The sequence below is a fragment of the Adelges cooleyi genome, unplaced genomic scaffold (genome assembly GCF_023614345.1).
Source record: "Adelges cooleyi isolate 19-005CV unplaced genomic scaffold, UGA_ACOO_1.1 ACOO_flye_CR_arks_rails_tigmint_CR_PRNA_23, whole genome shotgun sequence".
NCBI classification, from domain to species: Eukaryota; Metazoa; Arthropoda; class Insecta; order Hemiptera; family Adelgidae; genus Adelges; species Adelges cooleyi.
The window spans coordinates 5,355,981-5,368,463 of record NW_026095893.1 but is presented as its reverse complement, the minus strand read 5'-3'; the positions used below and the strand labels follow the sequence as shown (position 1 = coordinate 5,368,463).

The window sequence follows — 12,483 nt, the reverse complement described above, 5'->3', positions numbered from 1 at the left end:
CACTAACAAATTTTAGGGATTCCAGGTAAACACAATTTATATAAATGTCTTGATTTCTTTTTTTTGGCGTATAATAAATAATAATTATATACGCGAGAAACTTGGTCGTCTCTTTGTTATTTATGAAGGTTACTACACATGAGTTATATTAGTATACATAATAACGTATGTCGAATCGTAATGTAAGTCGAATTAAACCTTTGTTTTTATTATTTTTACAGTGGAGACACAGATGGGGTGTCATAACCAAACTATCTCCAGCTGCAGGTGAGTACTCGAAAATATAGATTTATTGATACTATTTTAACGGGTTAAGGAGTTAATTTGTTGTCATTTGGTTAAATTCCAACAAAATTAATATTTATATATCATTATGATGTACCATTGTTTGTACTTTACTTGTTGGTTTTTTGATAAAGATTATTTTCTTTCTTTTCTCTAAGTTAATAATTGATACAAGTATTTACTTAACTTTATTGTGACTAAACATTTAATACATTTTTTACTACTGTAACTTGACAAATAATAGTTAAAATGTACTTCACGTTCATTAACCGCACTGTGTTTAATTGGTAATTTTAATAGTACTATATTAAAATTACCACGCTAGAGAGCATTTTTACATAAAAATGCAATAATAAATGCTACACTTTTCCCTGTCGAGTAGGTTGTTGTTACATTTACGTTTATATTATTATAATTTAAGTGGTATCTTTTCGTTTCCACGATAGGCTTTGTTGATATTTACAACCACTTAGGTATGTTTAACCTTTCATACAACGGGTTTGCCCTCGAAGAAGGTTAAACGTTAGCTTTTCCAAATGAGTAGTCGGCTCGTCCGTGCTGTTACGATGTTGACATTTTCGTGACGACTCGCTCTATATAATATTGTGTACATTATGTTCCATCGTCGTTAGTGACCTAAAGTAGAGGGCCTTGATGGAAGACACTCTAACCTAAAGCAATCTCAATCGACAGGTACATCATGCGACGTGGACCAATAATATTTAACTAGTTGTTGTTACCAAAATTCAATACATTATAACATATGTTGGTATAATATTTAGTTACACATTTCCACTCAAATGGATTCTAATATTTTACTACCTACTAAAATATACCTAGTTCATTTGTGTTGTAATAACACATACACACACACACACAAAGTATTTTTTTAATGACCCAATAAGCTTTGATTTTAAAAACGAATAAAAGTTCAATTCTATTGGGACTCACGAAGGAAATAAATTGTCGTTTCATATCGATGTGATTCAGCCAAAAAGGGGAGAGTAAGTACAGCTTTTGAAAGTAAAACAACTTGGAAATGCCCGTTGTTTTGGTGTATTGTGTTTTTTCGCCCTTCGTTTTCTGCAATCGTTAACACTGCATCATTATTTACTTGGAACTTGACGGTAAAAGAAATTGCCAAGTGCACACTACTAAGCATTAGTGAATGACTTTTTATGGTCAAAATAAATTGGAAAATCGCGTACTTCGTTCTCTCATTGAATGAAACGATCATTTAAAAAAAGGACATATTGATGTTATTCGGACTGTTTAAAGCGTGGACACTAGCCTTTCTAATTTTAATGTTCCCATTTTCATAACCCATAACTATATTTTGTAAACTCTTAATAAAATTAAACACTGGTTAGTGTTACTTAAAGTAATTTTCTGGTTTGGTACTGGTTGTTAGTGTTTTTTTAGATGTAACTAAGTTAAAGAAGAAGTTAGTTATTTAGTTTATAATTATTATTTATTTGATTTATTAACTTGTATGCGGTATGCCTAAATATTAGAAAACAATTTGCTGAGAAGAAACATCCTACTTTATTTTTTGCAGTAACGATATTATCAAATTAAAAACGTAATTATTTAATTTATACTTTTATTGAGTATTAGTATTATTCTAAAGAACATAGTTTTGTAAACCGATACCAGTTGTATGTTAGTAGTTATGAGTTATGGTATCAATATTGGTGATAATGATAAAACAAGACCGGTACTATACGAAAAATAAATAATAATTTTAACCGGGACATTACAATTCATCGAGTGTTATTTTGGAATATATTATATCGTTCTGGTTTTTATATGCGGACGGTCTTAGTATAATAAAGCCCTGGGCTCTAACAGAAAGCGATGGGGGGGAGGGGTTGAATCTGTACCGGAATTTGCATAAATACAACAATGCGTGTTTATTTTGCATGCGGTGAGCGTTTCTCGTATTATTTAAATTAACAAATATACCACCGCCAAGGATGTTTTTTTAGGGAGGAGTCATTTTTCAAATGGTCCGTTTCCTTCCCCTTTCGCAGACATTTTACACCGTGTAAAGCAATTATTATGTTACCCTGACAATGTGTAGTCAGCGTACTAATAAAAAATAACATAAACAAAAATTAAAATTTTAAACACGCAGGTTGTTTTGGATTAATTTCGATTAGCGCATTGATGAATAAAAACTCCCCCGGGGAACATAGGATCCCTTTAATAACTATTCGGCATAACTCACTTTTGAGGCTCATGAATTCATGATTCAAAAAACCTTTTGTGCTAGGGAACAGAAAAAATATAAAATTTCACTGCTTGCTTTGTTGTAATTCAGCTAACCATTCACATTCCGGTATTAAAAGAACAATTTTAGGAAATTAAAACATTGATTCTGACTATACAGAATAATCAATTTAACGTATAACACTAATTTTCTATTAAATAATTTCAATTTTGTAATTTTCCTTTTCGGATACTTTTTAGACGATACCCAAATTTTACTTTTTCATTTTTTTCCAAAGCTCCATTAACTTTAAAAAATTCAATGGCAACGTACATATTTAATTAACTTACTTTATTAAACAATAATTGCTGACAATTTTGACTGGTCGAGCACCAGTTTTGGCTAATAACTCTTAGAGTTAATAAAGTTTAAAATGTAGGACGGTAGAGTGCATAATAATACACTCCACCCTTCCTCCTGTTCTCAATTTTAAACTTTAATAACTTTAAAAGTAATTATCTAAAACTGATTATAGACCAGTCAACATTTTTAGCAAATTATTCCTAATTTTAAAAGCTAATTAAATATATACGTTATTATTTAACTTTCAAAAGTTGATAGAAATCTTAAAAAAAGTAAATATTTAGTAATTTTAGAAATATTTAAGAATAAAACAAGTAAAAATGTTTTAAAAAGAAAAACTATAGAGTTAAAAATATTTTCCGAGTTGAGTTAATTGAGCTTTGTACATTAAATTTTTACACAAAACTTTTAAGCATTATATTACAATACAGTTTAATAAGTTCACTCTCTACAACACCTTTTCGTAAATTCAAAAAGATGAGTTGATTATTTAATATTGATTGTTAAGTTAACGCTTTTAAGATTATTCGAAAACTTTTCGTGAAAAAACTACTCCTGCCTCTATACAAAATCAAAGATACTGTATTGGTGTACTTATAATTTATGTTCTAAAAAAATTGGTGACAAACTTTAAATTATTAAATGTCAAATTTGGTACATTAGGACTTAATATTTTAGTGAATAATAATTTCTTTGATTTTTATAAATAAACATGATGCAGTATACTTGGACATGCGATGCATGTAATATTAACTTTAACCATTTAAATTTAATAGTTTCGTTTCTATTAATTTTTATGTTTTCCTAGTCATCTTTTAAGGTTATTATTTTAATTAGCGTTTATGGATAGCAAATAAAATGTGTAGAAAGTTGAATTCAACGTCGCAAGCAGCTTTTGAAATGCAGTCGACGTCTTTAAGTCGTTTATCAAACTGACATGGTTTACGGTGTCCCCGTCAAGTTCAACTGTTTTCTGACAGTAAAATATTCCGGGTGTGTTTCACCACTTGTTCGTATGTCTTTTTTACGCTTGTTTTGACGGAATAGGATTAGATTTTCCAATAGTTTGTATCTACATTGAAATGAGTTTCTCGAACGAAAGTTACTGAATACTAAAATTGTACACATAAAATAAACTAATAGTACAATTATTAGTGAAATTTAATAATCAGGTACATACCTACTTTAGTTAGTTATTTGTGTCCAACTTCATCTGGGAGAAATTTAATGACACAAATACAGATTTTTCTAATCTTCTTGTTTTAAGGATCAACGGCGTGAGTTGGTAAACCGCCAGTGGCCTAAACCATTGCTCGGCGAATTCTCACGGCTATAGAATATCTGTTACAAAAAACGTTATTGCCAATCAAAGTCTTTCAAACGGATATCTCAGACACTATCAAGACGTTTCCGCTGTAAATTCGTGTTCTCGTAAATGTAAATACTTGACATGTTCAGACTTCTGTGCTATTTACCCGTCATCGTTAGCCCCACCGCAGTTTTTCCAAATTGTCGTTCCCCGCACTCTAATATAATTTCCATACGACCGACGTTGGACTATAAAATCTGTCTCGTCACTGCGTGCGATGTTATAACCGTATAGTCGGTCCTATACCCATCTGCAACGCGTTTTAATCTCGGCTCTTGTGCAGTATGTACCGCCGTTGCCGCCATTTCGTCGTAGTGAGCCATAAACCGACTACTATATTATTATAATTTAAACCGGTGTATTTATAGGATTTCGAACGTCAAACGCCTTCTAGCCCGTTTTGACAACAAAATACACCGACGACGATAGTAATATTATGATGGTATGGCTGTTATTTTCGTCGGCTAACCCTCCCCTCCCCATATCCCACGGTGGTCGTAGTAGTGGATAAGTCGCACTTTTTTTTATTATTTTTTCGAAGTATCATCGTCATTACACGACGGAGAGTAATCGTTTTCGGCAACGTTGATGACTCGTGTTCGTCTCGGCTGACGACGGTTGAGCGGAAATGCAAAACGTTTCTTTACGCCGGTCCCTTTGGGTTCCGCACGACCGGTCCGGTGATTTAATAACGCCTTTCGACCAGACTCAGACGAAGTGCCGGCGCGGCGCAATTTATCGCGTTTGCCGCTCCGTGACTAGAAATTTCCTACAAAGTTCGCGTGCCGTAAGCATTTGTCACTCCCCCGCATCCATAATAGTCTGCCAAAGTATAATAATACCATAACCGTGGTTTGGCGGATTGTCCTACAACGGGTTACCGTGTATACCGTACACGGATAATTAATAATATAAACCATTAACAACAAGACGATAACCGTGTCGCTTTTGCCGTTTCGCGTGCAAACGAATCCGAATTTGGTGTATGGATTGTGAATGTAAAGTCAAGCACCGGACACCATAGCTGTCGGTTGTGGACGAATGAAAAAATTGTTTAAGTGTACATAACTATATGGTACGCGTGTGTCGGACAGGGTTCGATATTATTTGTCGATGCTGAAGAGTCGGTTGTAGGCAGACGTGTTTGCCTCGACTTTGCTGGTGCCGGCCTAAAACAAACAATAGCGATTTGTCCCTTTTTTTTTCCCTATACATTTTTTATTCTCTCCATACGAATTTTTACCCGACGCCGTTTTTAATCAAACGGTCTGATGACTTTGTACGATCATATTATGCAGTCTCGCAACGGTAGCCGTTGTGTTGGTAGTACCGTAACCTTTAACGCGAACAATGTATTTTTTTTTTAGCGGACGCAGCGGGAAGTTTCATAGGAGGTGTCATTCTTTCACTTTTTAATATGTATATTTCATCCCTCCGGTTATTTGGTCCGAAAACGGCTGCATGTACAATATATATATATGTAACCTATAAAATTGTTCTCGCAACGAGGTTAATAGAAGAAAAACAACTCCTCTTTGCTGTGTCTGTTAATATGGCTATGTTGACTTACATAGCAGGTGTTTGTTTGTTTAAGATTTATGTGACTTTACAAAAGACAACATTTAAAAAATAGAACTCACTTGTACAAACTGTGCACTATATGATCCGTTATAATATTGGATTGTTTTTATTAATCAAAAAGAAATGTACACAATTTAAGCCTTCTAGGTTAGGCCCAAGTAGTATAGAGCCATAAATTTCATAAAAATGATAACAACTCCAAAACTTATCGAATATTTTTGGAATTCATGGTTTATTGGTAAATATTATCGTGTCGTAGGTATTACAAATAATGTGTTTTTACGATGTGTTTAAGTTAACCGAATTAGATTATTATTATTTACCCACTGATCGTATACGATACGGGTAACTTTTGCACGGATCTTTCAACAGTATATTTTCACGATGGTTTGAATAGCCGACTGCAACTGGCCCGCACGACGATGACAATAATCAGTAATTATGATTTAACGGTACTTTCGGCCGAGCAGATATATCCACCCTTTTGCAAATGGGTCATTGCTCACTAAATACGAGGGGATCTAAACAGACACATACACGCATATAGTGCACCACCACCCACGCGAGTAACAAATCGGACGGAAAACATTGAATCGTCGTCTCTCGTTAAAAAGGTCAAAAAGGGGATTTTTTTTTATTCAATATCAACAACACATACGCCGTTCTTTGTTATAGAGTTGAACTCATTTTTTCAGAAAACGCGGTAGTCGAACGAACACATTCCGTCTGTCTTGTTGTTCCTTTACCGACATTGGCATTGGCGGCGTCCCGTGCTCGCATTTAATAAACGACAGCACATTGTACGTACATTATGTACACAGCCCCGATGAATACTTAATGAGACATCGCAAATTGTCTCTAGGCCAGATACAAGTTTACCTGAACGACCGATTTTAATTCTGCGTCTGAATGGCATGCCTCCGGTCGTTCCCTCGCAACGGCTATAACTATGATTTATTTATAAGACTTTTACGACTAGGCCGTAGAAAAATATGTGACTTTTCCCCGGGGAGCCGATACTGACGCGTATTAAGCAATACTTCTTTTGTGAAACCTTTCTTGAAATTACTGCACACACCTTGTACGTGGAATGTTCGCAAGACCCTATAATAATATATACCTTATAACCGTATTCGTTTCTCTTAAAGTGAAATCGTTATAGCTCTGCTTTCATTTTTATTTTATAATTCTAGTCAATTAGTTATGTTTAAACGGTTTAGAATCATACAAGAACGTGAAATTGGAAGTCCAAACGCTGTTATACCATCAATGTATTTAATTAGTCAATAAAAACCCGTAAATCATTACCTAATACATTTTATCTTAAAAAGCCAATTGAAAAATGTCGGTAAAATTGGTACCCAGATATTTAGAATAGAATGTTCATCAGTAATCACACAACCATACTTTTGGTCATAGCAGTTCACGTTGTCTTTCTTAAAAGATCAAAAGTCTAAACTGCCTATTAACACAGTAGTCATGTTTGACAATAATAAACCTAAACCTATTGGCTCGTATGAAGGTATAGGCTCTTAAATATCAATTGTCTAATATTTTTTATCATCATCGTGCGAGCTGAACAGGCCATAAAGGACCAACGCTTCCATCATGATATGGTTACTATAAAACCATGGTTATCTATATTCTATATTTTTTTTTATAGACGGATATTTATGACTATTACCATTGAAAATAGGCTTTAGAGGCAGTGACTAAGTGTCACTGCCGCCTTAACTACTCGGCCACTGATCGTTTTTCTCAATATTTTTATAGTTTAATTTTTCTTTTCTATTTTACTCAGACCTCAGTCAGTTTGTCATTAGTTGTTAGCTAAATGATTTCCCATCGGATGGGGTTTTTTTTTTTTAAATGTACAAGGGTTGTGTATTTCTAATGATTAAATTGTATTTAAACTAAGGTTGTACCGAAACTGCTGTAATGTGGATACTTAGGGCAATTCCCGCATTCAATATTTTATTATATCTGCGAGAGATACTAAGATACAAATAGTTATTTTAGTGCAGTATCTTACAGAAAGTGCTTACTGTGTTTGGATTTAAACAAATTGCATAAAAACAGTAGCCCTAGGTCTTAACATTTTTGTCAATCATTGTTTTTTGTTGGTGTTGTGCAATCTAATTGCAAATATTTTACCTATAAATGTTTTAAACGCTTTTAGGAGTAGTTTTGCTAATCTTTTTTATTTTTTCGTTGTGCTATTATATCATCCTCACATCAGGTGTCAAACCCGAAATAGACCTCAGAACCTTGTCCCTTGGGTGTCGTCGATGACGCTGTTATAAAAAAAAAAAGTCGTTTACTATATGTGATTCTATGTGCGGCTTTTAAACGGCCGCCACCAAACAGTGTGCAGTCTTTTGTCAGTCGACTACCACAGCCTATCAGAAAAAGACAACGAAATGTCTACAAATATAAAAATGCTATTGGAAAACGAGCAACGACGAAAGTTGAAGGATGATAATAGGGAAGGGAAAGGAGGATGCCCATCATCAATCACTGACATGCTTCCCCTTACACGCATCTACACATACAAATACCCATATAAAGGCGCAGTAACGCCGACGTCCATTATATTATAATAATATGTATTTTTGACGTTATATGCACTTTTGAGTGTTAAAGTCATTCATCATTTTATTATCGTGCTGTGTATTTTACTTTAATTTCAGACCCATATTTCGTACTTCCAATTGGTTTTTAATTTAGAAATAGTATTGATAATGTGCATTCTATAACGTGGTAAGCAGAAAGGCTTAAAAACATAATTCAAGAGAAAATATAAAAACTTGTCTGGTATTTTGACTATTGACAATAGTCAAAATAATAACACATAATAATAACACGTGATTACAATTTTTTCTTGAAAAATTATATTGTTATACTATTCTCAAAATTTTGATATGTACATTACTCAGCTAATTGATTAGTTTTTTAAAACTATGTTTTTTAATCTGTTGTACTGTTTACATAATATAATAATGTTTATACCTTAAAAATAACATTTTTTTTCTTATAAATTGAAAAATCAATTATTCAATTCTTCCTATTTTACGTAATAATATTATCATTTTAATTTAATACATAATGTATATTAAAATATTAGGTTATATAATTATGAATTTATGATAGCATCTTAAAAAACATACCATAAAACACCCAAAATTACTGGATATTTGTATTTTTCTTTAATTGTTTGTGCCTTGTTCTGTACCTATAAAATACAAAGTAAAATATTTCATAAGTAAACTCATAACTCATCATAAATATAGTATATTATGATACTATTATCCGTAAGTATGGTTCTATAAGATTATAAAAAAAATGTTATGATAATTCTATCATATTATTTCTATTAGCATTTTTGAGATAAAAATGTATTAAAACTAAATAATTATACTTTGTGTGGTGTCACTTTGAGTACTGCTTGATGAACTACTTGTTGGTGGAGCTAAAAACAACAATAACAACTTTAGTTCTTTGAATCTAATGGTATAAGGAAAACCATCTAAAGGATTTTTAAGGTTACTATGGTATAGTAATTACACTGTCACTCAAAGGTAAGAGGATACAACACCGTCTATTTATTAAGGAGTAAAGTTTAGGCCATTTTTACTTCAGGCTAGTCATACCACTTTGTAGTAAAAAGTACAATTATTTTCTATATAACATTTGGTCGTATTTCAAGTATTGTGCAATTAATTAACAATTAAATCGAATGCTGAATGATCGAGACTGATAACAAATTCGTGATAAACCGGATGATTCTTTTAACACCCTATACCAGTTTTCTTTTAAAAAAATTGATTTTTTTTAGTTTTTCTTTTGAAAATATTTTTGATTATGCTATAATACAGTATTAGACAATATTCAAATTTTTATCTTTTTTAGTACTTTCTAGAGCTTTATTAAATTTTGGAACTTAAATGGTAACGTATGTATTTTATTAATTTTTTAAATTAAGTATGATCTTCTGAAAATTTTGACTGGTAGATAACCAGTTTTGAATAAATAGCTTTAAAGTTATTGAAGTTTCAAGTTTAGGGCAGGAGGAAAGGTGAAGTGTAGTACTATTTTTATCTGCGCGCGTTTCTTAATCGCACTCCACCTCTCGTCCTAAATTTTAAATCTAAATTACTTGAAAAATAATTATTAAAAACTGGTTATCGATCTGTCAATTTGTTCAGTATATTATTCTTATTTTACAAATTCAGTTAAATATATATGTAACATTTTTTATAGAGTATCTTTAATTAATTAAAAACACCGAATCAGTATGTGAAAACCTCCAGCGATAGTTCATAAGTTGTATGACTAGTATTTGAAAATCTGATAACAGTTCTCAAAACATATTAGCAATAAATAAAATGTTATACTTACTATCACCACCTAGTACGATTGTTTTATTGCTAACGTGATCTAATGCTTTTTCGCACAACTCGTTTATAACTTCGTACAATCCGTTTAATAATGTACTGCTGTCTTAATATAAAATAAACAACATATTATTGATTTTTATTGTTTATTGTAGGACAAATAACTGTTTTTAATACTTACTTGGCGCCATCATCACTAAAATCAAAAAATAATATACCAAATATGTTAACTATAAATAAATTCTCAAATTAATGATTTACATATATAACTTATATTTCTAATAGGATTTTTTATTTTCTGTTATATTAAATGATAAATTGTAATAATGATAATAATACATATAGATTCATTTAGTACAGAGTATTTTAGAATTCATGGTTGTACTCCGTAAGACCATTTTCTATAGTTATAAGTATAGATTTTTTGAAAATTGTTAAAAAAATAATGATATAAACAAAAATTAATTATTCCGTGATACTTCTACATAATTCTCTTACATATTGATAATTTTATTAACTACCATATTTTTTACTAATGAAACAAAGAATATTGGGTTTTGGTTCAAACATTTATCATCAAACTTTCATTAAGACAAACAAAAAAAATTAAATATTCAGTTTTCTTACCAGTAAACATAAAACTTAATTTTTTATTTAAAAACATTCTTAATTTTTCGAAATATTCCAAATATTTGAGTGGCATATCAATTAAAAAAATAAATTTGCAGGAATATTACATCTTTATCTACATTATTATTCTAAAAATAAATTTGGTTAAACCCAAATTTGTTATTTATGAAAACATTCCATATTTTTATTTTTTTTAAGGATTGTGTGTAGGTTATGACCCTATGGATTGCAATACTCTCACATCCTGTATTCACAAGTAAATATATATACGTTATTAATTTTAAATATATTATAATATTAAAAATTATGTTTTTATAATAATATTACCTGGAGTCAAAATTAAATATATAATGGCTAAACCTGCATAAAGGAACATAACCGAGAAATTAATTTTAAGATAATAATAATGTTACTATAACCAATACTATAATGAAAGTTTACGTGTTTTCGAAACTATTGAATACTATGGAACTATTGAGAATGGTTTTTTAAATGTTTACAGTTTCACACACCTAAATACATACTAGTCAATTTAAAATAGGTCATACATTTTCTATACGACTCAATAGGGTTCAGAAATGAATTGTGTAAACAATTTATGAGTGTTTTTTTTTTGGTGTAAATATGTTTTGCTGTGTTTTTTCCAATATTATTTACTGAGTTCTTAAGGAAGTATATTTTGCATGATAGATTTTCCCAACTTACGGGCTTTTAATTATAAATCATAAGATGAATATTACAATAGGTCAAATTGTTTAAATATTAAAATCTCTACTTCTTAAAGTATAAGAAATTGACAGTCTTCTAAATTTTAATTTTAATACCTAGTTATCTGTATACTAAACATTTTTAAAAATGGGTTATAAATAATTGAAGCAGGAAAATATTTCTGTATTTTTCTTATCCAACCTTAGTTTTAGTAAAAAAATTAACTTAGAGTAGATCTAATGTGAAAAATGTTTAATAGTTACATCTGTAAATTAAATATGAAAAATACATTAAAAAAAACAAGCAAACTTCTATATTAACTATAAAATAATATATGCCCTTTTAATGTCTTTTATGAAATTTATTTTTATGTTATTTTAATATTTTATTCTTACATCTAGATCCAAAGACAACCGTTTCAAATTTCTATGAAAGCACAACACGTTCGCCTATTTTGTTTGTTTTTAAATGTATTTATATGGACACGGTAGCGGTATTAACACTTTAGTAATTATTTTCTTCTCTATTCGATGACCTAAAAAAGGTTGTGTAAACAAAAAAACCTACAAAGTTACAAGTTAACACCCGCTTTTTTAGAATAATACGAAAATAATTTAAAGCATTTTTTTTGTAATTGAAATAATTGCTACCAGTAGCGTTAAAAATTTGTGTTTACAAAATATTTATATTATATGTGACGTGTGACCACATTTTTTTCAATAAAACAATAGGATTGTGATTTTTGCAAATAAATTAGTATAATATTACTTTATGCACGAATGTACCAATATAAAAAAAATATAATGATTTACGTGTTTTTAATAAATAAGTCGTCTATTAAATTACTACGATACACATTACTTGCTCTATTATACAACTAATAGCTACTGTGATAAAACCAGATATCTCAAACAATATTTATATTATATGAATGTAAACCA

General features: G+C 30.6%; 1 protein-coding gene across 1 annotated transcript in view; it reads left to right on the top strand.

Annotated features, from left to right (window-relative positions):
• The window catches only part of LOC126836042 (uncharacterized), a 235,968-nt gene that overhangs the window by 11,465 nt on the left and 212,020 nt on the right, over positions 1 to 12,483 (top strand). The window contains exon 2 of the mRNA XM_050569006.1: positions 222 to 267. Coding sequence (XP_050424963.1) covers positions 222 to 267 — 46 coding nt within the window. The remainder of the gene's footprint in view (positions 1 to 221; positions 268 to 12,483) is intronic.